General features: G+C 37.7%; 1 protein-coding gene across 4 annotated transcripts in view; it reads left to right on the forward strand.

The window, feature by feature from the left end:
• DOCK10 (dedicator of cytokinesis 10) overlaps positions 1-26,879 on the forward strand; it is a 261,399-nt gene that overhangs the window by 167,400 nt on the left and 67,120 nt on the right. For all 4 annotated transcript variants that reach the window (XM_057744533.1, XM_057744534.1, XM_057744532.1 and 1 more), the window contains exons 12-22: positions 6,151-6,372; positions 6,562-6,684; positions 7,986-8,068; positions 13,135-13,257; positions 15,931-16,010; positions 17,741-17,928; positions 18,428-18,493; positions 20,533-20,625; positions 24,507-24,630; positions 24,827-24,948; positions 25,322-25,408. In XM_057744533.1, the coding sequence (XP_057600516.1) occupies positions 6,151-6,372; positions 6,562-6,684; positions 7,986-8,068; positions 13,135-13,257; positions 15,931-16,010; positions 17,741-17,928; positions 18,428-18,493; positions 20,533-20,625; positions 24,507-24,630; positions 24,827-24,948; positions 25,322-25,408 (1,311 nt within the window). The remainder of the gene's footprint in view (positions 1-6,150; positions 6,373-6,561; positions 6,685-7,985; positions 8,069-13,134; positions 13,258-15,930; positions 16,011-17,740; positions 17,929-18,427; positions 18,494-20,532; positions 20,626-24,506; positions 24,631-24,826; positions 24,949-25,321; positions 25,409-26,879) is intronic.

The raw sequence follows: 26,879 nt of genomic DNA on the forward strand, positions 1-26,879 counted from the left end.
AAATACTTACTCAGTGCATCTACTGGAGCCAGACATGTTCTAAGTACTGGAGAAACAGCAGGGAACAAGATGAACGAGGTCCCCAGCCTCTTGAAGATTAGATTCCTTTGGAAAAAGACCGAAGTGAATAAGGAAACAAATAAATTAACAAGATAATTTTACAGTGTGCAAAGTTCTTGAACGTAAACCAGTATAGAGAGATGTGATACAGAGGAACTGGGAGGAGGGCTGCTGTAGATGATGGGGCCTGGGAGGCCTCTCTGAGCAGGTGACATTTGAACAGAGACCAAAGGTTGAGAAGGATAAAACGTCAGGTCAGGGCAAAAGATTCCAGGCAGAAGAAAGAACAAGTGTGAAATTCCCTGAGACAAGTAAGTCTCAGCCAGTTCTAGGAACTGAAAGGAGATAGTAAGGGGAAGGGCAGACCAAGATGTGGTGGGAGAAACCGTACAGGGTAAGATTAGGTAGGGGCTTAGAAGCTGTGGTGAAGAGTTTGAATTTATCCTCATTGTGAATGGAGGCTATTCAAGGGGTTTAAACACATTAAAATGGTGTGATCTAATTTGTGTTTTTAAGCATCTCATCAGAAGAATGGATTGGAGGAAACAAGAATTGAGCAGGGAAAGCAGAAGTCTATTACTGTGGTTCCCATCATGGCTTGTACTAGGGCTGGCAAGGAGAAGGGAGAGGAGTAAGTGGATTTGTCTGCTGTTTTGTAAATGGAACTGAAAGGTTTTTCAGATACATTGCATAGACAGGTTAAGGGGAAGGGAAATCTGAAGGATGAGTCCCTGGTTTTTGCTTTAAACACTTACACATGATGGTGCCGTTACTGAGAAGACAAGACTAGAGGAAGAGCAGATTTGGTGGACACAGGTCAAAAAGTACACATGGACCTGTGAAGCTTAATCGGCCTATTAGATATCCAAACAGAGATGTCCATTGGGCAGATTCAGCTACAGGTTTGGAACTTAAGGGATGGCATGAATGAACATATATGTTTGGAAGTCTGGTCTGTGCGGTGACCTAGAGGGAATCATATAGGAATATCTGTGTATGTAGGAAGCATTTAATGGATGAATAGAGACGTGACCAAAGAAGGCTAAGAAGGAATGGTCATTGATGTAGAGACAAACCAGGAAACAGTGGGTCATGATGCCAAGAGAGAAAGGGGCAGCTATGTGGAATGGTGCTGAGAAGCTGAGAAACATGAAGCCAGAGAGAAGCGCGGTAGATGTGGCCACGTGGAGGATGTCGGTAACTACAGCATGAGAAATTTCCTTGGAGCGAAAGTGTTAGGAGGAGTAATCAGAACATCCTTTCGTTTGGGATTTAAAAGAAACAAACGAAACAACAACAACAAAAAGAAAACTAGAAACTTAGTTCTTGAAACTATATTTGGAAATATCAGGAAAATTTAACCTGAATCATAATGTCAATTACCTTATTAAATAAAAATAAATGCTTTATTTGACCAGGTACATCCTTAAGTGTGATTAAAAACTCAAATTTAGAAACAGAAACTCAAAAGTACTAGGCTTTTCTTTCCAGCACCAGGGGCATATGACTCCTTCCACGTGGATTCCTATCTTTATGCTAAAGCCCATATTCAGAAGCTAAATGTTTGTATTTGGGCCAGTCTCGCCGGGCAAGAGAACGTGTCCAATTCAAAGAGTAGCTTTTGTGAGCCCTTTCATATTTGTCAGGCCAGAGAGATAAGTCAGTTCCAAGTGCTCTGTGTGTCTGTGTTGTTTTTAATTTATTTTACAGTTTATACAGATGTTAAAGAAACTAGGAAAAAGATTTTTAAGAATAAGTTCATAGTGCTTATAAACAATAATGTAAAAAAAACTGATAAAACTGATAAAAGCGGAACTCAACTGCAATTTTATATGTAATGGCATTGTTTTAAAAAATCTTTGTATATTTATTCAGTGACACTGATTAATGTGGCTATTTTTAAACTCATTGTTTTTAAGTCAGTGAGCATGCTTATAAGTTAATTGAAATATTTCTCCAAGTTGCTGAAGAGCCAGCGACAATTCAGTAGCATTTAATGAATGAGCTTCTAAAAAGACACCCTAAAAGAACTTTTTCATGATGAGGAAACAATACTTGACAGCATGTAATTTTTTAGTCAGTCAATTGAAAACCAAATTCAAGCTGATGGTTTTAGAATATAAAATATTTCTTTGAAAATAGAAATTGATTCCAAAAATCTGAACTAAGAAAGCTGCTTCACAGCAGAGCTACATTTAAAATTTCATGTTCCTGAATTTTTTTTTAAAGAAAAATACAGAATTCTAAACAGAAACCTATTAGGCTTTGAAGGTACTTTACTAAACAAATCTTTATAGAAAAGCCAGTGATTCAAAAAGTAAGATGTGACATTGAAGTTGAAAGGTGGATTGGAAGAAATGAGTGAATCACTGTATGAGCCTTAATTTCTGATGGATTATCAAAGTAGGTAATTTATTTCCATTCATGAAGCAGAAATGAAAATCAAAAGGCAGCACTTCGCAAAAAAAAAAAAAAATTAAGGATTTTTTTTCCTTTGACCTTCAGTGTGTTTGGGATTCCTACCTGAGTTATCGTCACATAGTTTTGTATTTTTCAACTCTTAGTAGACTACCACTACCGCAAACCAAGAGATTTCCTAAACTAAATTAAATTGGTAAAATATAAAACTTTTACATTTTGTCTTTTAAAAAATATTGTGTTATTAAAAAAAATAAAAAAAAAATATTGTGTTAAATTTTATTTTATATGTGTAATTCCAACAGTAAGGGAGCTGGCAAGTATTGCTAATAATAAGGAATTAAACTAATACCCCTGTTATAAGTTAGACATATTCCTTCCTTTCAAAGAACACAAATACTTATTAAACATTCAGCAAAATCCACAGCATGAGTGAGTCTGTACAATGATGAACTTGGTTACAATGTGGTTTTTGTATATAAACTGCTTATCCACCGAATACTGGTGGATGATAGGCATCAATTCAGTATTAAGTTGCATAAACAAAAGTTAAAAAAACCTTTTGTAAGTGTATTTATTTAAGACACCATTTATTTTAAGATGTAGTTAGTTACATGTGTATGTCTTTACATATATATGTATGTATATAATTATTCATATGTGTATATATGTAGTTATGTCTCTATATAACCACATATACAAATATTTATTTCAGTCCTTGTTTTATTTAATTTCTATTGCATTTGACATTCCTCTAGTTGAAAATTATTTTTCTTAAATTTTTCTTCTTCCGTGTCTGTGATACTCTGACAGCATTAAAAAATTTTTATTAACTTGTTTTTTAAAATCTCTCTCCATTCCCCAATCTCCTAAGCTGTTTTTCCTAATTCTGTCTCTGTCCTGTGCATGTTCATATTTCCTAGGATACCATTCTGATTTTTTTCTTTTTGTTTCATGCCTTGAATAGGAACCCATATACCTGAATCTTTCAAGTTAAGATCTCCACCCCAATTTCCTTGAGTAGGCTTAAAACTCATGTATCCAACTGCTCCTAGAATGTCCTACAGATGACTCTCTGTACCAAAGAATTCATGTTTGTATCTTCATCCTGCATATTAGTGAATGGCATTGTCATTCACTTAGTTTCCTATATCTCCCAAGCTGGGAATTTCCTTTTATTCATGCCTCTATTGTTGCCGTGAAATCCATCTAGGTGTGTGGATTCGTGATCTCCGGAAGAAAAGAATTTCTCCTGGGATCAATAACAAGCCGCTGCTCAGGTTTAAGTAGCAGAATAACAGTTTATTAGGGAGGGAAAGTACAATAGCTCCTGGCACAGACACCAGAAGCGGGTGGAGAGACCCACGATGGAGCCCTACGTGTCTCATATACCCTAAAAATAGAGGAGTTACTCATAACCCCCACCTAGTTACCTATATCGATAGGAATTTACAACAGCAGTGCACTGATTACTAAAAACAAAGACTTTAGCCCGAGGATTAAGGGTTGATCGTCCTGGGAGGGTCATGATATTCATCAGAGTTTAAAATTTCTTGACTCAGCCCTTAGCTTACAATCAAGATTACAAAGGGGAGTTGCAAGAATCAATCTTAAAGGAAGAAGGAGTTTTAAGCTTTAAATAACATTCTCAAGTCTTCCGCCCTTCCTCCGGCAGGTCAGGCCCAGGAGCTCTCACTGAAGCTCTCACTATGAACCCTCTCTCCAGCCAACACACACACACACACACACACACACACACACACACACACACACGCAATGGCTTTCCAAGCCTTTTGGTTGTACCCCCCTAATGTTTCTCAAATGTATCTTCTAAAAACACATCCTAATTTTTTTGTTAAACCTGTATTTTTTCATGTTGTTGTGACTTTGCCCGTGTCACTCAACCTGCTAGAAGTCCTTTATAATTTCCTCTTTACCAAATTTCTGCTTCTTTAAAACTCAAGCAAGAAACTTTCTCTTCCCCTTCCATCTTCCTTTACCTTCACATTTTCCTTTTGTGTCATATCTTCCTCCTTCTTCCTAGCATCATAGCAAGGGGTTAAGGGGGCAATCACACAGAGGCTTAGAGGTGAGCAAGCACAAGCACTCCAGACGCCGCCAGGGAGAAAGCCACATGGAGGTGCAGAGGTGCCACGCCCTTGGACTTGTCAGGATGTGGGGCACTGTGCAGGGTGCTGCAGAGGAGGCAACTAGAGAAGACGGCTACCATGGTTGGGAGACTGGTTACTTTTAACAATAAGTAAACTAATTGAACAAAGAAAATAAATTAGTGATAATGAGTCAGGTTTTTCTCTATTGGATGAAATACTTACAAATATGGAAAAGGGAAAGGCTAGAAAGAATCTTTGAGGATTTGGATTGGAAATGGAGGTATGACATGAATCGTGAGTTTTTAATAAATATTCATGTACTGATAGAGATAAAGAAATCATTGTAGTTGTGAATATTGTGTGTATGTATGTATGTGTGTGTGTGTGTCCCAGGAGCAATGAGCATAACAGGCACCCAGCTCTGGTTCTGAGTGTCACCCTCACTAGCAGGGACCAGGGCTCTTTGGAGGAATGGCTGGGGTGTGGAAAGTATGAGATTAGCCTGGAACATCTTTCTCAGTAAAGAAACAGGTGCTCCAAAAATTATGGTGAGCTGCCATAAAGACACAGGAGCTACACTGCAGGGTGTACCTCTAGCTAAATCTGAGACAATTTGAGTGTCACTGTAACTAACGATGGTAAGAAATGGAAATTTATTGAATAGAATAGCAACCCATGAATCTGTACATACACTTATATACATATATGTGTGTGTGTGTGTATATAATAAAAAATGAGGAATAAAGGAAAGCTCATCGTTACAGTAAAATACCAACTAATAAAAGTAGAAAGAATGATGGAACTAGAAAATCACCATTGGTAGCCATCATAGTGGTAGTTCATTCCACTGGAAGCTATGAATTGTGGATTGGGTTTGATGAGTATCAGGACACTGGTATAATCTCAGAATATATCTCCAAAAAGGCTAATCACTTACCAAAGGGAAAATGGTGACATTGTAATGGAGAAAACTGGAAGATGCCAACATAACCAGAATATTTAGGTTAACATCACAGGTGGTGGGAAAGTTGACTTTTTGTGCCCTTGATATAGCGAACTATGAAAATCAAACATCAAACGGAAGTATTACTGCCCCAAAAAAGCATGACCTGAGTCAGATCATGAGGAATTATCAGGGATACTGACATTGCAGGCGTTTCTGAGAGTGTAAGGGAAATAACTAGAAGGCTTTGTAAGGTTGAATCATACATGTAGTACAAAGTATGAAAGAGTATATTTGTCAGGAAAAGTAGGATGAAGAAACCAATGAAATACAGTTCTGGGATCTGAGGAACCTGCGTGGAAAGGATTCCGGCAACTTTCTTACAAATATTGTATTTTATATGTTATATATAAAATATATTATATATAATATATGCAATATAATATATAAGATTATAATATCTATTACTTATAATGTATAAATAGAAATATTATACTATATACAATATGTAAACAGTAGTATTTTACCTACTGCCTTATTAAATAGTGTACTTAAGGAGGCTGTTGTCTGTGTAATGCTTTTATGTGAAAACCATCAATTCTTTCTTTTTCCCCAAAGATTGAGCCTTTTTTTGTGAGTGTGGCACTTTATGACCTCAGAGATAGCAGGAAGATTTCTGCTGATTTCCACGTGGATCTAAACCACACTGCTGTCAGGCAGATGCTCTCAGGGGCTTGTGTGGCTTTGGAAAATGGAAACATAGACACTGTCACTCCAAGACAATCAGAAGAACCTCATGTCAAGGGATTTCCGGAGGAATGGCTAAAATTTCCAAAGCAGGTTGCACTTTTGTTTATCTATCATGGGAGGGAAAATGCTTGTTCCTTTGTTCTTACCAATAGATTATGTAAGATGAGCGATTTTCCACATAAAAATTCCCCTTAAAGCTGTACACTAAAAAAGTAGGATTTTGTAAATGTCTTCAGTGTGGTTTCCTAGATGCTTATTAGCTGTTTTCTTTGTACATAGGCTATATTTTCTGTAAGCAATCCACATTCTGAAATTGTTTTGGTGGCCAAAATCGAAAAAGTACTGATGGGAAACATTGCAAGTGGTGCTGAACCTTATATTAAAAATCCAGACTCCAACAAGGTAATGCATGATCTTTTTATAAATCATTTCAGTTACTTTCAAGAAATAAAAATCACACTGCCTTGATGAATTATCAAGTTTGATAAATGTAAGTCTTGAAATATTCCCTTATTAGTGAAATGAGTATCCAACAGGAAATTTTTTATAGTATATATTCTTGGCTTATGTTTTTTGATCCAGCAATTTCTGCTGAGAATCTATTAGGAGAAATAAATTTAAATGTGGATAAGACTTTAACCCTTAAAGGCTAACATATTAACAATAATGAAAAGTTGGGATTAATCTGACTAAAAACAAGGGAATACAGTTTACTAAGATATCAGCAATGCTTATGCTGAACTAAGTGAAAAAGTAAAATAATTGTGTTCACCAAATATAATAACACCTAAATGAAGACAGAGGAAAGAAAATACCATAAGTTCTTTAAATGGTGGGACTACGGGACATTTTTTCTGCTTTCTCTTTTCAACTACCTTATTTTCTATAAGAATTGAATGTTATTGTTTAAGAGAAAAGTAAATACAAAAAGTTTATATCATTCACACAAAGAAATATATTGGGAAAATAATGCGTAATAATTGAATTTGAGGGTGTGTGACAGCTTAGGACAGTGTTTAACATATTTACGAGGTCCTTTAATTCAGGTTTGGCAAACTATGGAGTGCAAACCAAGTCCAGCCTGCCACCTATTTTTGTAAATAAAATTGTATTGACACACAGTTACACTCATTCATTTAAGATTGTCTGTGGTTGCTTTCCTGCTATAATGACAGAGTTGAAAAGCTGAGACAGAGACCACATGGCCCACAAAGCCCTGTATATTGGATTGACTAAAAAGTTCGTTTGGGTTCTTCCATAAGATCTTAAGAAAAACCCGAACGAACTTTTTGGCCAACCCAATATTTACTGTGTGACTCTTTACAGAACAGGTTTGCTGATCTCTGTCATAACAAATAAAAAGAAATGTAGGACAGACTGTGAATGTAAATGTAACTCTTTCCATTCAATATTTTAAGATCTATTAAGTCAAAAAAAGGGGGGGGGAGGGGAATGTTGGTATTCCAAGATAAGGGTGTTTTCTACATTTGAAATTTCCAAACGAAAAAGAAAGAAACACATTATACGATACTTTGAACACAGAGGGTATCATTTGACTCTTTACAGGGTAGGATCTGTGGGCCAGTAAAGCAGAATTTCACTGAGTTTCAATGTAAGATAACACGGAAAAGTATTTATTAGTATTTTACGTGGACTGTACAGTGATGTTCTAAATAACATTTATATTTATTTTTTTTCCTTAGTATGCACAAAAGATACTAAAATCCAACAGGCAGTTCTGCAGCAAGTTGGGGAAATACCGCATGCCATTTGCTTGGGCAGTAAGGTAGGTTGACAGTGGCAACCAACAGAATAGAAATGCATTTATAGTCTGTACTGAAAGCTTCATTTTTGAACACCTCTGTGTTACCTGTTATTTTTAACATACCAACACCTAGAAGAATACTGATATGTTCATCTTCGCAAATACCTTGAACTCCCCAGAAACATGTTTTACAAGACAGTTTAGCAAGTCAGCTCATAGTAGACTGGACTCATGACATGGGTACAGTGTGTGCGTGACCAGGTGTGTAGTGGGTTCTTGGTAGGACCAAAGCCAAGTCATAACTCTGTGTATGTGTGTGTGTGTGTGTGTGTGTGTGTGTGTGTGTGTGTGTTAAATAAAATTATAAATTTTTATTATGTATATTTGGGCTAACAAACTCTTGATGTTTTATCAGTCCTAAGGGTCTGGTGTGCATGAAATTCAGATGGAAGCACTGTGGTTTCTTATGCAGCTGCATGTTTTCATCTGTGCAGAAAACACAGGTCTATATATGGATGTTCAAACAAAACCATCAAATTGATCACTCAGACTCTGTTTGATTTTGGTACTGATTAACATAGCCTCATTTATCAGTACCAGTTGACTCTTGATAGAAATGCTGAGTTACGTGGATACTAATGGTGGAATCATCCACCTCTGCATAGAGAACAGAGATTGCTTTTCAGATCTGTTTAGATATCAGTCACTATTGTTCTTCTCAGTCTCTTTGTGTCTTTATCAGTACATGAATTTCTTAAAGGAGGAAGTGCCTGGCATAGACATACAAGGAAAGGTCAGCAATGGACAAACTGAATGAACTAATAAAGATTAATTAATGCTACAAAAAAGACAGTCTATCAGATATCCATTTGAATGTTTATTACACCCCAATGCAAATAACTTTAAAATCCAGAAGGAAGGGAGACTTGGGTAGTTAATGTCCTTTTCAGGTCTCACAGTGTCCAGTGAGGTGCATAACCAGAGTAAACTCACCGATTTTTTTTTATAACTTTGATATCATTATTGAAAGTTTGAAGATGATTAAGTACAGAGAGGAGAAATGTGGAATTCGGAGCAGCAGTAAACCAAGGTAGACTCAGGCAGCCTCTAGGAATTAGTTTACCCTAAGTCAGCCCTTGAAGTAAGGAAAAAGAGACAAACGTGGTGCAGATCAGGAACCACTTATAGATTGTAACTTTGGTTAAGTTTCCTTTCCGAGTCTAAGGGCCCCCATCTACAGAATGAAGCTGATAACACCTGCCTGGTGGTCAGTAGTGCAATCACAAGTGCAAAGTCATCTGTCAAAAAGTACATCATAAATATCATGTTATCTGTCTTTATTATCTCTCCCTACAGGGAAAACTAATGCTAAGATAGTCTGCATGAAAAAAAAGATATTATTTAAACATACTGAACCCTTTATGATGAACTTAATTCTTTTTATTCCTCATAAGCTTCAAGAAAAAGGATAAAACTAGTTATAATTCACAGGTCAAATTTTTGCATGTTATAAATATTCTCAGTTCCTGCAAGAAAATCAGTTGGGGCAAGTAGAGGGTGTCCTTTTGCAAAGTGAAATATTCCAATATAGCAAAATTATAATGGTGAACACATTTTCTCTTTAAGGATCGTGGATTATCCTGAGCATCATTATAAAAAGGCATTTTAGAGCCAAAGCTAGGTTTCAAGTCTCAACTCTATTTACTAGCCAAGTGAATTTAGCAAGAACTTATAGTCTCAATTTTTTTGAATGTATAAAAGAGGAATGGTTATACCTAATTTACTATTTCAGGGATTAACAAGTACAGATATGTGCTCAATAAAAGATGGCCATCATTAGAAGTCATTATTCTAATATGGTTATTAAAAGTCCCTGTGGAGATCATATCTACCCAAACAAGTCTCCTTTTTGGGTAAACTCAGGGCAGTGAAGAGTAATGTGGGAGAAAGAAGTAAAAGAATTACCCATTATTGGAAGAACCTGAGCAGTAACAAGCCTACTTTGAAGTTGTCTGGTCAAATGTGCTGGAGGAAAGATAGATGAAGTTTCCAGGGAGGCTGATGATATTACCAGCTATTGAAGTAATTATGTCTAGGACAGGAAAGCCAGCGGAAACCACAAGTTCATGCTACATGAATGCCTGACCACTGGTTTGGTCGTAAATTAGGAAAGAGTATACACCACCAATTCGTGCCTGTAAATGTATGATTTACATTTACATAAACATCTCTAGTAACTGAGAAAAATGATTAGCGGTACAGTTGTCAAGTTTTCATGTTAGACCGCTTGGAATAGCTAACCACAAAAACAAGTAAAGATCCAACCAAAGAAGATTTTAATTTTCCCTCCCCAGTGTGGAAACTGCTTCAAATATATGTTGACCAAGTTAGAGGAGGGCTGTTGCTACTCATGTCATTTTGACGTAAGCCAGCCTGCTGACGTATCCGAATACCCTATTGATACTGCCGGTTCTCTGGCTCCTTTTCTTTCATATTTTCTTGATTGAAACTTGTTTCACGACATAACTTTGAGTGGACTCTAAAGCCGTTTGGCCCTTAAAATCAACTGCCACTGAAAAGCCTAGATTTGACAATTAGCTTACAATCATATTTTCACCTGGATGGAATCATCCCACCAGCTGCAAGACACACAGATACTCCTCACTGTGAACATTCTATCCAGAACTGATGTGGTGCATGTTCTTACCTTTGGCACCAGCTGTAGCCCCGTTTTATAGCAAAAAAACATCATATCTGAGGTAGGTAAACAGAATGCACTCAGATGGTTGCATAGGGCATTGTATACTCCTTGATTCAGGAGAAAGTCGACTTTTACAAAATGTGCCATGTTTTTAAATCAAACTCTTTCCACTTGATCACCCCCAGGATTACATGTGCCTAAATCCAGGACAGGACTCTTTTTGATTTCTTTTTCTCTGTCCCATGCAACATTCCAAATGGAACAGAGTAAGACACTGGATTTTCTTTAAAATTAAACAAGACTAAAATAAAAATTTCATTCCTATGTCTGTACATTTATAGGAGCCACACAGTACAACGACATCCCCAGCAAATGGTTGTCTACCTCTGTTCAGATCCTTCCAGTGACAAAAATTCAGTTGCATCCCACAGTGGTTCTTTCTGTCTTCTTATAGCTCCAGTGATTAGATAATTCTTCAGAGATATATATATGTATACACCCATTTTTTTAAGCTGCCTGACAGTCACTTTTATGTTTTGTCTTCCAGAGCCACAAAAAATATGCCCCATTCTTTTTATATATCACAGTTATTCATGCTGCTTATTATTTTTTAATAATTTTTAAAGTCCTTATTGAATTTGTTACAGTATTGCTTCTGTTTTATATTTTGGTTTTTTGGCCACAAGGTATGTGAGATCTTAGCTCCCCGACCAGGGATTGAACCTGCACCCCCTGCACTGGAAGGCAAAGTCTTAACCACTGAGCCACCAGGGAAGTTCCTCATGCTGCTTATGAATAAAGCTCTCAGAGATGCCTGAGCTTCTACTCCTTGAGGCTAAACACCACGTCTTTTTTTCAATCACACTCTAAATGTCATGGCTCTGAGACCCTCACGGCACATTGCTCGTTGCTCAGCTCTGGCGGCTGGATCAGGGCACGATGTCCCAGCCATCCTGAAACCATCTGTGTCAATGAATCAGTTCTCTGCTCTCCTGCCAGTTAGCATATTTATCCAGCAGGGACAGGGTGTGTGGTGCTGCGTTCCTCATGATGTGTCCAATGTAAGTAAGCTATTTCCAGAACAGAGCTGCAGATGAGAGCAAACGCCAGTGATACAACTCAAGTCTACCAATATATTTGAAGTCACTGGTTAATTTTTTTTTAAATACCACTGGACCACCAATAAAAATTTTCAATTTAACTTCCTCCCATGTTGGGAAAAATGTCACACACTCAGACAAAAGCCCTGAATAATATTTAAATAAAATATAATCTTCAAGTTAAATATTTTCATTCTGTCTCCTCCAGTGTTATTTGATAGGGGATCTTTTTTCCCTCAGTTACTACTTCACAGGAAAAAAATGAGGAGAAAGGGTGAAGGATTCTAAATATATCATTCTGATAAATTCCTGGCCCATTTTCTAAATTATTTGACACTAAAGTTCTGTGATCAGATATCCATTTAAATGGCCTTTTCAGTCTGTGTATTGAAATCTTTGGCTTATTTGAAGAGTAGTAAAAGAGTCTCATTAAGGTAAAAAATTCAGCATTTCTCTAACATTAAAGAAAAATCAATTACACATGGGTTTAATTTTTCATTGATAGGTACATAGTATGATGAATTATGAGGAAGAAACATAACATTAAGCATGCCATGTATACTTGCTTTTCAGCAGGTGTTACCTGGCATTACTATATTCTTTGGATGAAAACAATTTATGTATTTTAACAAAATCTATATAGTTCCATTGAAATGAATCAAGGAAGGAAATAAATGGCTCAGGTTCATGGTGTTCTCTTTATATAATACACAATACTCAAGTATTCTCCATTTTATCTTTGTCTCTGTCCTAAAATTTAGGACATGGGCACATTTATCTCCATGAAAATGTTTCAGGAGTCTGGCTGTCTACACCCACATACACAACCTTATCCCCTTTCCACTACTCATAAATTCTAATGGCAACACCCAAACCGACATGACCTATCTTGCCCAGGAAATAATGAAAAAGTAATAACGTGTTCCTGTTCCTCTTCATACCCCTAATACTCTATGGCTTTGACATGTTACTAAATCATAAATAATGTTGCTGTAATATGGACTGCTGTCACTTTAGCTACAGGGTTGAAAATAAGAAATTAAAGGTAACAAATACAGTATGTAAATGAAATTTTTGTCTAAGAAGTTTTCTTGTCTTTTTATTTTATAAGTTCCTGGAGTTTCTTCTATTGTAAATGGGAAGTTGAATCATTTTAGTCAACTTAAAAATACATCTTCATAAATAGTATCCAAATACCAAGAAGGGAGCATTGGAGATTCAGTGGTGGAGTTCTCGCCTCTCTCCCACGCCAAATAACAAACTGAGTAAATATTGTTTTCTTTCAGATCAATATTTAAGGACAACCAGGGAAATGTGGACAGAGACTCAAGATTTTCGCCATTGTATAGACAAGAAAGCAACAAGATTTCAACGGAGGACCTACTTAAACTAGTGTCAGATTATAGAAGGTAGGATTTTTTGGATGCTCTTGAAATTAACATGAATCAGCTACATTGCTACTACTGATTTGTTATCTCTGCATAAACAATACTCGATCACCAGATTCCCAAGTATCAAAACCCCCCCAGAAAGCAGATGCTTTGCAGATGACCTCCCAGATGCCCAAATGACACCCTAAGAGTAAATTTGTCAGAATGATAGGGAAGGAGTGTGAAACATTAAACTATGTCAGTTACTTATAGCTATGTAACAAATCACCCCAAAACTGAGTGGCTTTAAAAAACATTACTTATTTTACTCTTCAGTCCATAATTTGGGCATGGCTAGGTGAAGATAGTTTATCTCTTCTATGTGTGGCATCGGCTGGAAGACGTCAAATAGAGCCAGAGGATCCATTTTTGAGATAGCACATTTGACGTCTGGCAAGGTGGTGCTGGCTGTTGGATGGAAGCTCAACTGGAGCTGTGGGCTGGAGACCTTGGTTCTTCTCCATAGGAGCCTCTCCATAAGGTGCTATGGCTTGGATTCTAAGAGTATGTCCCAAGGGACAGACAGAAAATGATCACTGACAGTTTCTTTAAACTGGAAACTGTCACAGTGCCATTTCTTTCATAATATACTGTCAAACTGTCACAGATTCTAGATTCAGATGAAGAGTACATAGACTCCTCTAAATAGGAGGAGTGTTAGGGGATTTTAGAATCTGTTTGAAACTCCACAGAGCAATTAATTGCTGTGAATACAATAATTTGTAATATTTCTGTCATTCAAATGCTTTTGGAAAGACAGTGGAAGTTAGTGCTAAAAGAAGAAAAACATAAAAGTTACAACATTTTTAAAATGAATCACCATATATTCAACATCTGATGAAGGTAAGATCTTTCATGGCAAGTAACTTATCTTAAAATGTTAGTCCCGTGACACACATGGTGTTCTTGTACCCTTTGCCCCTTTCCCAAATATTACCTTTCTGCCTCTCCCATCTAAGAATCAACAATTCCTTATCAATTAATTTTGTTTACCCAAAATAAAAATTGTATATTACTTTGAAACAAGCATGATTAATATTTTCTATATCTTCAATAGAGGATAGATTTCTGTTTAATTAGAAGCAAAGTTTTCCCAATGTTCTTTTTTTGTTCTGGGAAAAATAAATATAAACCCAAGAAAGCAAAATAAAGGTAGAATTGAACCAATATTACTTTTTTGTGATTCTACAAGACCACTCCTTACATTCGGAGACCCTCCCCTTGACTTATCAGACTTCAAGGTCAAAACCCCTATAGCCACTAAGTGGAAATTAAGAATGCTTTTCCTCTTTAGTTTTTTCCAAGTATACTAAAGCGTGGAAAATTGTAACACTGAGCAGAAGGGAATGGGCAAAACAGGAGAAGACCATACTGTCACAAAACCCATGTGTTTGATGTTTAGCAAAGAAAGTTATCACTACAGCATTTAAAGGGCATCTGGACTATCCAATGCCATGCTGGTGAGATGTTAAATTATTTCATGGGTGCCTCACACCTGATGACCTTTATTCTCAATAGTGTGCTGATAAATGTCTACCACTGACCTTCTGGGGGGGAACACTGATTTGTACTGATGGCAGATTTCTGTGATGTAAGTTCTCTTACCATTGCTGATTTCGAGTTACCAATAGGGCTTTGCTAAACAATGAGTTTGTGCACACCATTATATAACATTTCCACCACAAAGAGAGATGTAACTAACCTCAGGAGCATGGATTATCTCCCCACGTAGTAAAACAATTACCAAGTGCTGAATTTTCAGCAATTATACCTAGGTGTTTAATGTAATTTGTTTAATGGTAAGTTTTTATAATTTCATTTTTAATAATGACTGTTTTACAGTTGGCATGCAAAATAACTGAAAATTTAACAATCAGCTCTCACAAACTGGGAAGAGCTGGCTCTGACCCACCACTATAATTATTCAGCCTCTCAAAGTAGATTTCCTGAGAGGGGTAACACTTGAGACTTCCACCTTACTATAAAGGAAGATGGGGGAGAAACTTTTAGTAAAGAGAGAGCGAAAACAAGTCAAGGACTCATGAATTAGAGTGACTGTGGGCGCAGCAATAGCTGGTGAAGAAGAATCTACATACACTTATGAGGGTGGGAGAAGGAGAACCAAGATCAGGGAAAGGTCCCCCCTTCCTCCTTGATTGTTGGTGAAGAGGAAAAAAAGTAGACTGTCCACTTAGCAGTTGTGGCAAAGACCAGCCTTGCATTCAAAACTTCTTAAAATCCCTCATGAAAGTGAATTATTTAAACCAGTTCAAATACTAGTACTTTTTGTTAACAAAAACTAAATATTTACCGTTTACCAAAACTAACAATTTACATGGCACTCCTTTGACCATAAAAATGTTATCCAAAGTGGTGCAAATAAATTTAAAACATTCTTCAGAATAGCTTTAACTTGAACCCTTCCAAATTTTTAATTTTTACTTGCAAAATCACATAAATTTTAGTCTTCAAAGTAAAACTAGCGAAATGAAATTATTCACAAGATTGTTTCGGGTACCACTGTTTATCCTTATCAATGCTCAGAATTACAGCTGACTGGTTTTTTCATCGACAACTAGAATAATTCATTGTGTGTGTGTGTGTGTGTGTGTGTGTGTGTGTGTGTGTTTCTGTGCTGGTATACTTTCACAGAGCTGACAGAATAAGCAAAACACAGACCATTCCCGGAAGCCTGGATATTGCTGTGGACAACATTCCTTTGGAGCACCCAAGTATGATGATAATGTCATGGTTTCCTTGTTGAGTTTTGAATATTTAGTGACATTTTGGTTAGTTGGTTGGTTGGCTGGATAGTTGGTTTGTTACAAAAGTTGGGGGATTTTTTCTTAAGGTTTGGGATAAGTGTAATTTATCATCCTGTAGAAATTTGGGACTTCTTATTTCTCCATTAAGACAGACTATAAGTCTTCTAGGACAGGAACTATATTCAGAGTAACCTAATATTCATCTGGTATACACCATGCACCCAGCAGGATGTTAAATTGTACCATTTAATCCTCAAAACCCTGGAGAGCTGCAAATGAGGAAAGTCAGGTTCAGATAGATTGATAAACCAGTAATGCATAATAGGCAGTGCCACACTGTGCTGCCGAAGGGCTACTCCAAACACCGTGCGTAGCCACCCAAGTGGCCATGCAGTAATTATAGCTGGCACATTTTTAGACTCTTATTACACAGGGAGCATATACCTTTTTCAGAATATGGTCAAAAGTTCTATTCATGTTAGTGAAGATTTAAATTTCAGGAGCAGTCTTATGAACTTATAAATAAGATTTTCAGAATTTATTAAGTGGTGATATTGGTTTAATTTGGTTCTGCTTTTTCCCTTCTAATCATGCTCTTTAGTGACTTTCTCAGTGATGCAAAGAATATAGGCATTCTAAAAAGAACAACTCACAGGGAGAGGATTATTACTGCAGGATATTTGAATTACCATTAGCACTATTAAGTTTTCCATTCTTATGATTTTTCCACAAATCACCTTAATATGAAATAAAACAAGCATTCTAACTTGAGCCATGGCTCCAAATCACTTTTATATTGATTGGTGTGAAAAATCAGAGGACAAACTAAGCTATTTCTTCTACCTGATTTGTGGGAGGTAGGTTTTATTACCCAGGGAAAAGAAAAATAACAAAAGAGAAAGCTAAAAATATTCTCTCTGAAAGGGCCATAGGATATCAGAGAAATTTGAACATATAATAAAAATATTATAATTGATTTTTTGGGGGAAAAAAACCTATAATCTGATTCCCAAGCATATTTAGCTAACCATTTTGCTTGTTTGAACACAAAAAGATTCCGGGTGGGGTAAAGGAAGGTAGAAGGCTTTGCTGTCTTTCAGTACCACAATTTAGCCTCCAAACTATTTAGTGACAAGTTTTGATGTATAAATTCCTGATGGTCTTTTTCCCTCTTAGGCCATTTTTACAAGGTTAGATTTTAAAAGATTGTGAAAACTGTGAAGAGAAAAATAAAATTGTAATTAATAATGCAGAGGTTGTGAAATCATTCCATAGGGAAAATCACTATTAAGCCAATAGTAATAAACCCATTGGACAGAGTTTTGTTCTATCATAGATCAATATTTGTAGTATAATGGTAAGGTCAGTGGGCTAGTCTTTATCTTATAATACCTGGTCAGTACACTCAGAGGATCTCTAGCTAAAATTTACTTTTTATATGAAGCTTAACAAAAAAAGAAAATAGTTTTAATCCAAAAGATTTGCTGGTTTTTTGAGACATCAGTTTTGATGTTAAATATATCACTAATTATCTATCATGCTTACCTCCTACAAATTTTTCATGCCAGCATAACTTAACATAAATTAGTATACAAGTATGGAGTTTCTATTTTGAGTATATTCATTTTAAAATAGGTTAAGTATTGTTCACTTACAATCATATTAAATGACAAACCTTTATTTTCTGATTTTTAAAGACTGTGTAACATCGTCCTTTATTCCTGTCAAGCCTTTCAATGTGACGGCTCAACCAGAACCCACAGTGGAAGTAGAAGAATTTATTTACGACTCAACAAAGTATTGCCGTCCTTATAGAGTATACAAAAATCAAATATACGTTTACCCCAAGCACCTCAAGTATGATAGCCAGAAATGTTTCAACAAGGTATGATATGTTTCTGAGATATCATCCTCTCTCTCTGCCCTATTTAGACCACATTAAGATGGTTTCTTGAAAGTTCAAATACAAATTACTATAGGTCAACACTTTGGAAGAGAAAACGATTTGAAGAAAATGTTTAATGAGAGGCAGTGATAAGTTTCACCTTAAAAGTGTTTTAGGATGTACGTTTTGAAACATATAAATAATCCTTTCTGAAATCAGCCCTAAATAATTTTGTTCTAGACTTTATTTTTAGTTTTTTAAGAGACTCTGAAAATAGCCTACCTGCACTCTTTCAATATGAATCTTTTCTTCCCTTTTAAATAATCTCTCCAAATCCTTCTGCTATTTCTGAGCACTATGAATAATGTCACAAGAGAATTTTGGCTATTCTGCATTTTTCAGATTTAATTAGAAGCTACTTATTTTAGGCACTTGGATTGTTTTTTGGTGTTATCTAACAGGAAATTACCATGTCCATATTCCCTCCCTGTAATTTCAGGCACGAAATATAACTGTGTGCATTGAATTCAAAAATTCCGATGAAGAAGATGCCAAGCCCGTGAAGGTGAGCCAGGCCCGTGAGGGAACACAGCACACGGGGGGCGGGGGGGAGGGCAGGTGCCCTGATTCCCTCCACCACCAAGAGGCTTTTTATTTTAGTCTGCTTGAAAGTGGAGCAATTCTGTACATTTGTTTTAGCTTTCCTAACATGTACCTGATTGAATAGCCACCATTAACTAGACCTATTAGGAATGCCAGTCTCATGGCCCCACTTAGCTTTTCATGATTTGGAAAAAAGAAAGCCATTCTAGTGTGAAATCAATGCAAAGATTCCCCTCTGGAAGACTTTGCCCTTTTCAAAAATTAGCCCATATCTCATGAATTCAGCGTGCTTGATTTCAAATGTGGCATCCCAGCTGGCCTTCCTGTGGCCTCCGCAAAAGGGCTGCTGCCTACTGGCCTGATGGCTAATGCAGGGGGCCTGTAGGATGTTCACATTTACAGAAGGTGCGTATGGCCACCTGCCTGAGGACCTGGAAAATGGCTCCGGGAAGCTGGTGCCTGCTGTTGATCACATGATTTAATAATATCAATAAAACCGTGAGCTTTGTAGGAACTGGGCCATTTGAACCTATAAAACTGCAACTGAATGGCATTTTTCAGAGTTCATATTTGATATATACTGTTTTTATTTTAGGGACTTCACACAAGTAATTTATAAAAATAGAGAGGAAAATTATTTTCAGTGGGCCTGCAGCCAGATCTTCCCAGTTTTGGTGAATCAGAGGAAGGAGATATAGTAAAGGACAAAACTAATTTCTAACTAATCCCCACAGTTATCTGAGATCATCTCTGAAAGCACTCTGTCAGGAACCAACTGTGTTCTCTGTGCTCAGAAGTGTTGTAGCATCATTCAGAAGAACAGTAATCAATTTGAGTGATTGAGTGAGTCATGCAGAATAGAGAGAGAGAGTTCTTTAAAATTGTCTTGAGACTCTCTCAGCATCCCCAGGTTCCAAGTTGCACAATAGCATTAGCAGCAGGAGAGAAAAAATAAAGTGAAATGGGATTTTCAAGCGAACAAAGGCAATGACCAGACGGCAAACACACCAGGCCTGCTAGAGCATTGCTTATGGGGAAAATTCTAAAAAAGAGGAATACTCACAGGTATATGTGACCTCTGTTTCACTGCATTCTAAAGCATTACTCAGATATGCAGTTGACTTCAGTAGAGAGACTCTGAGCCTTGGGCCAAAAGGGGGTTTTTTGTTTTGTTTCTTTGGCTATGTTGGTCTTCATTGCTGTGCTCGGGAGGGGACTTTCTCTAGTTGTGGTGAGTGCAGGCTACTCTTTGTTGTGGTGCTCAGGCTCTAGGCACTTGGGCTCAGTAGTTGCAGCACATGGGCTCAGTAGTTGTGGCTCACGGGCTCTAGAGTGCATGCTTGGTAGTTGTGGCACAGGGGCTTATTTGCTCCGTGGCATGTGGCATCTTCCCAGAGCAGGGATCGAACCCGTGTCCCCTGCATTGGCAGTGGATTCTCAACCACTGTGCCACCAGGGAAGTCCCTAAAGGGGTTTTTATGACAAGGAAGTGCCATATCCCATCCCCTGGCCTGATTAGGGGCTGGGATAGAAGAATAACACAATATGGTGGAGCCTGGAACCAGCCCTATCCTTCCAGCTCTCATTCTTGGTTGGGGGCTGGCATGTCAGGAGCTGGGGTCAAACCAAGCCTTGTGGTCACTCAAGACTGATCGCCTTAAACTCTAGACCAGAGCTGGATACCATGGGCCGCAGGAATCAGAACCGAACAAATTATCTCATCTCCTAGTAATCAAAAGTTAGGATTCAGGTATTCAGTGTTGGTATAATACTACATAATGAATTAAAGCCTTCACATTTTCTTCAACAGTGCCCTGTTGTATAATAAATACAGGACAGCAGATCAAAGAAGTTCAAGGTTAATTAGATGTCAGCTGAGCCTGGCAAGTTACCACAAAGTTCATCTTTGTCCAGAATGGGTAGCTGAAGGGTTGTGGCCTTTTTGTGCTCAGGCTTAATTTCAGACACTCATAATTATTCAACTCATAACTTTTTAAACAGTGTATTTATGGAAAACCTGGAGGGCCCCTCTTCACCTCAGCTGCCTACACTGTGGTTCTGCACCATTCCCAGAATCCAGATTTCTCGGACGAGGTAAGACCCAAGCTTTCACTACCCGTAGTGGCTCCTTAAAAGATCGGTGAGTGGGTAAGATAAAAAATGATGATAAACACTCTCTCTAGACTACTCCTCAGACTAAGGACATACCTGAGCAGGGTTTACATAACCAAGCTTTAAAAACTACCTTAATTGACAGTTGCTCCAGGACTATGGTGCAAATTCATATATTTCAGCACAAGATTGTCTTTTAAAAATGTGATGTTTTTATTATATCATTTCTTTCAATTTAGACTAATTTTTTTCTCTTATTTCATTGGTTAGTGTAACAAGGATCATGTTAGATAGGTTTAACTAATCAATAGCAGCATTTCATGTCTAAGGGAGAAAACAAAGCGCTAGAGTATGAGCCAACACTATTGTTTATAACCTTCATGAACTTGAAGGAGCTTGGACCCCCCCCTCACCTCAAGACCTGCGCTGCCAACTCTCAAGACTCTCTTATTATGTGCCACACTATGCTGTAAATATCCACCATCTCACTTAATCCACACAGCTTTCTCCTGAGAAACAGCCAATAGAGAGATAGATAGGTGATTAGATAGATAGATAGACAATAGAAAGAATATAATGTAAGGAGGCTTAGAAGTCCCGTAGTCTGTCACCTGCACCCAGGAAAGCCACTGGTGTAGTTCAAAGGCCTGAGAACCAGAGAGTCTATTATAGATTCCAGTGCAGGTCTGAAGGCCTGAGAACCGGTAGCACCGAGGGCAGGAGAAGATCAGTGTTGCAGGTCAAGCAGTCAGGCAGAGAAGGAATGCAACTTTCCTTGGCCTTCTTCTACTGTTCTAGACCTCAGTGGATGGGTTGATGCCCAGCAACATGGGGAGGGCCACCTGCTTTACTCAGTCCACCAGTTCAAATGCTGGTCTCTTCCAGAAGCACCCTCACAGACATGCCCAGAAATCACGTTTAACCAGCTACCTGAGCATCCTGTGGTTCAGTCAAGTTGACACATAAAATTAACCTTCACACCTTCTTAACTTATAGATAAGGAAACTGGGGCTCAGGGATACAACCTTGACAGGGGCATATAACCATGAAGTAACAGTCAAAATCCAAGCCAGGCCATGTGATTCCAGAACCTGAAGCTTTACCAGTCTGCTATAACACATATAAAAAAACTCATTGGGTTAATGGTAAGTGATTATATACATGTCAGCTTGTATTATAAACAGCTTTAGACATACAAGTTTCAGTGATCAAATTTAATTTCTAACCATGAAGCTAAGGTCTGAACTAACGCAACCTGCCAATATGATTTCTGAGATTTAAAATATCACATCCTTGGTATTAGTTTCCTATTGTTACTTTAACAAAGTATCACAGTTTCCTGCCTTAAATAACACACGTTGATTACCTTACAGTTCTGCAGGTCAGAACCCTGAAATGGGTCCCACAGGGGTGACATCAGGTGTCAACAGGGCTCCATTCCTTCTGGAGGTTCTGGGGAGAAGCCTTACCTTGCCTTTTCTGGTTTCTGGAAGCTGCCCACATTCTTTGGCTTGCAGCCCCTTCCAGAAATGTCATCACTCTGACCTCTGTTTCTCTCTGCACATTTTTATGACCCTGACTCTCCTGCCTTCCTCTGATAAGAACCTTTGTGGTTACATTGGGTCCACTGGGCTAATCTGGTATAATCTCTTCATCTCAAAACCCTTAATTTAATCACACCTGCAAAGTCCCTTTTACTGTGTAAGGAAACATATTCATATATTCTGGGGATGAGGACTTGGGGGACATCTTGAGGGGCTCTTATTCTGCCTATCACAGCTTGTTACACATCAGCCATTTATAAACTTCTTAAAAGAACACCAGTGAAACCACAGACCTGACTAACCATATCTCCTTCCTCCATATCCACTTAATGCTCTTAAATTTTTTCCCTGCAAATTCAGGACAGAGGTAAAAAAAAAAAATTGAGGGAAAGGGCTTTTACCACATTACAGAATATTTACTACATTGGTTGACACCTTCACAGAGCCCATCTGAAAGGTGCATTTTCTGTCAACCTATAAGATTAAAAAAAAAAAAAGATATTCTTACGGTTAAGTCTGGCTTTTAATCTCTCCCACACTCATATGCTTCCCAGAATCCTTGTTAAAGCCATGAGCTTTTCCACAAGAGAACATATATATAGTGAACAGCCTGATGAACTCTGCAGTCCGGATTCAAAACCATTTCCTTCTTTATTATTACAAAAAATGATTGCATTAATTATAAACATGAAATAAATTCCTCTATGGCACTGTTAAAATACAATATGAATATCTGCAATATTTGTCACTGAGGAGTGTTTGCATTATTATGTACTTAACTGGAATTCTTGAGCACTTGTTTCAGTCCCATGTGCTCTAACTAAAAAAAGAAAATTTCATTCTGTTGCATTGTTAGTTATTATATGTTTTGAACTGTACATTGGCTTTTGTTACCAGGTTAGCATGCTGGCGGGTAACAAATATATATAAGCTGTAAACCATTCTAATTCAGGAGTTGTCAGACTTTACTAGGCATAGAATCACCTGGAAAGCTTGTTAAAACACAGATTACGGAACCCACCCCAGATTTTTGGATTCCATATGCCTGGGATAGGGGAGAACTTGCATTTGTAAACAGGTTTCTAAGAGATGCTAATACTGCTGTTTCAGGGATGACACTGAAAATCTATGTAATAAATTCTCTCCTGAACAGTGTGAAAATAATAAAGTAACGATATATAGAGAGATACACAGAGAGTCTAATAAAAACTAGTAGATAATTTGCTTGTCTCTCTATCACCTTATTTCTTGATTTGACTGTTCAAGAAATTACCTAGCTGCTAATTTTGAGCTGAATGTTGTTTACCTGCATGGGATCCTGGGATTCCAGTGTGGCATGTGTTCTTGTCCTGGAAGATTCTGTTAATTACTGATTAATCCATCCTCCTAGTAACTCAAAGCCCTCTAACATCTCTTGCCTTGGTTGCTACCTTGTACCACCCTATTTTGCAAGACTGTGGAGGGAATTAAATGACACTCTATGTTACCAGAGGTTTGGAAACTGAAAAGCACTATCAAATGTAGAGGGTTTCAAAACCTTTCCTTCCAGGAACATGGAGGATGCTCCTCATTAAGTATATGCTTCACCTCTATCAGTTTTATGTTTTATGTTTTTTTCGGAAGCATTATTTACAGAGCTAGAGCATGACCTCTTTACAAAATGGCTCATTACTTAGTTACTACAATGTAATTTTTTATGCAATATATTACCACATATATAAGTTTGTGGTTTTTATAAGGGATAGATTCCATGCTTCAGTTACATCATTTCCAACTACCATGTTTCTCAACAGTGGGCCTATGGATTGTCTAGGGATCTTACTAAATGCAGGTTCTGATTCCATTTGTCTGGGGTAGTGTCTGAGAGCCTGCATTTCTGATCAACTCCCAAATGATGATTAGGCAACTGGTCCACGCACACACTTTGGGAGGCAAGGACCTACTCTTCACTCAATTCATGTCCCTTGATGATAGGTCCTAATCTGTGCCTTATTTACATTCTACAGTCAGATGTGTGTGTGTGTTGGTGTGTGTGTGTGTCTGTGTAATTCATGGTGGCATAAATCATCTAATGAGAAATACTAGGTATTCTAAATTATTGCCACAATAAAGAAGTAAAAAGAACATCTTAAGACATTACTGCTAGAAGGAGTGATCTTTATTGAGAGTTAAATCAGTACTTCTAACTCTGACTATTAAACGTGCACTTAGATTTCAGTTAGAGATTGTTAAAAAGGCTACAGTGCCTATGCTTTGTCTTGCCCTGACCCTGGGAAAATGATTTCAATCTCAGCCCAGCTATTATCTCTTTCATTGCAGGTGAAAATTGAGCTACCGACACAACTTCATGAGAAACACCATATTTTGTTTTCTTTTTATCATGTCACTTGTGACATAAATGCAAAAGCTAACGCCAAAAAGAAGGAGGCTCTGGAAACACCAGGTATTGACAGGAAGCAATCTGAGATAGCTGTGCGCGTCATCTCTGGGACTTAAATTGGAGAGTACTTGAAAAGCTCTGATTTACTGAGTTTTTTAAAGTGAAATTTTGTATTCATAAATGATAAATAGCTTTCCTTCTACTCCTCGCCGTGAAGGTTTGTACTGAAAAGTTTTCTCTTTGTTGTTCCTTTGCACAGTTGGATATGCTTGGCTTCCTCTCATGAAAGATGATCAGATAGCTTCTCAAGAGTACAATATCCCAGTAGCAACAAGCCTGCCTCCGAATTATTTAAGCTTTCAAGATTCTGCAAGTGGAAAGGTATTGAATGATGTATAACATAAGAGAAAAAAATACATGGGCTAAATGGCATGAGGTTATCTTCTTTCTGCTATTTAAATTAACCCAACCTCAGTGTGTACATCCATTGTAATTAGGGATCAAGGGTATCTATAATATTTCAAATATTTTGTTTCATTTATGGCCAGTAGAAACCATCTATTCAAAATGATCCCCCGCTGTCACATTGGTCTCACTTATCAATGTTGCCAAATATATTTGCATTGTTTATTTCCCATCTCTATAGCAATGTGAGATTAATTGGTCAGGGTGGCAAACTAGCATAAACTAAATAACCTGTTTGTTTCCTTTCTCTCAAATTGCCACAGTGACAGTAACAGACTCTTTCTTGCAGCATGGTGGGAGTGACATTAAATGGGTCGACGGTGGCAAACCACTTTTCAAAGTATCAACATTTGTTGTATCAACAGTGAATACTCAGGTGAGCGTGTTGTCCTGAACTATCACGTAGAATCATAAGGTGTCCCCTCAATTTACAGGACGAGACTCACCATTCCACAAGGTGTCAAAAGAGCAGGTGATCAAAAAGGAAGAATGTTTGTGGCAAAACTGTATCCCTCTCCCAGAAGAGATAGAAAGCCCTAACCCACAAAAACCCAGGCAACATCAAACCGCAAACCAGCATTCCAGACGTGTATTTATCAAGATGACACTTCCTTTGGAAGATGGTTTGCTTCCAGTGGCAACACCCAAGTGTTAAAAATATGAAACGTTTAATATGAAGGCTTTACAGGACATGGAAGCAACCTAAATGCCCATCAACAGATGAATGGATAAAGAAGCTGTGGCATATATATACAATGGAATATTACTCAGCCATAAAAAGGAATGAAATGGAGCTATATGTAATGAGGTGGATAGACCCAGAGTCTGTCATACAGAGTGAAGTAAGCCATAAAGAGAAAAACAAATACCGTATGCTAACTCATACATACAGAATCTAAAAAAAAAAAAAAAAATGGTACTGATAAACCCAGTGACAGGGCAAGAATAAGAATGCAGATTCAGCGAATGGACTGGAGGACACGGGGTTGGGGGAGCAGGGGTCGAAGGGGAAGCTGGGATGAAGTGAGAGAGTAACATAGACGTATATACACTACCAACTGTAAGATAGGTAGCTAGTGGGAAGTTGCTGTATAACAAAGGAAGATCAACTTGATGGGTGATGCCTTAGTGGACCAGGACAGGGAGGGTGGGAGGGAGTTGCAGGAGGGAGGGAATATGGGGATATATGTATAAGTACAGCTGATTCACTTTGGTGTACCTCAAAAGCTGGTACAAGAATGTAAACTAATTATATCCCAATAAAGAGCTTAAAAAAAAAAAAAGAAAAGAAAAGGCTTTGGACCTTTAGCTTAAAACTCAGTCTAATTCCCAATGTCTACCCAAGGCTCCTCTCATAGAAAGGCCATGAGGTTGGCAGAACTGTATTTGAGAGCCAATTCAGCCAATTTCTGGCCCAGTGACCCTGGACAAGTCACTTCTCCCCTGCAGTACTATGTGCTTATCAGAAAAATGACAACAATAAAAAATTTCCACCTAAGGTTGTAGTGAGGCTCAAAATGAGAAACTGCCTGTGAAAACATCTCATGAACTGCAAAGTGCTGTACAAATGGCCCTGTTAGCACTGTCAGATTACCGCAGACACACCCCTTCCATTACAAGGCAGCTTTTCTATCACAGTGTGAGGACTTTTCTGGTACCAGTTATAAACTGCAAAGCAAACTATTAGAAGTACATAGAATATGTGTTGCTTCTTTCTTAATTCAGTGTGTGTCTGTGTTTCATTTGTTTTGTTTTGTTTTGTTTTTGATTTTTGCTTCATGCTGCTTTATCCCTAGCACATACTTGGTCGCTAAGAAAAATGAAATAATCCAGGTACCACCATGTAT

The sequence above is a fragment of the Hippopotamus amphibius genome, chromosome 8, assembly GCF_030028045.1.
Source record: "Hippopotamus amphibius kiboko isolate mHipAmp2 chromosome 8, mHipAmp2.hap2, whole genome shotgun sequence".
Classification (NCBI taxonomy): domain Eukaryota; kingdom Metazoa; phylum Chordata; class Mammalia; order Artiodactyla; family Hippopotamidae; genus Hippopotamus; species Hippopotamus amphibius.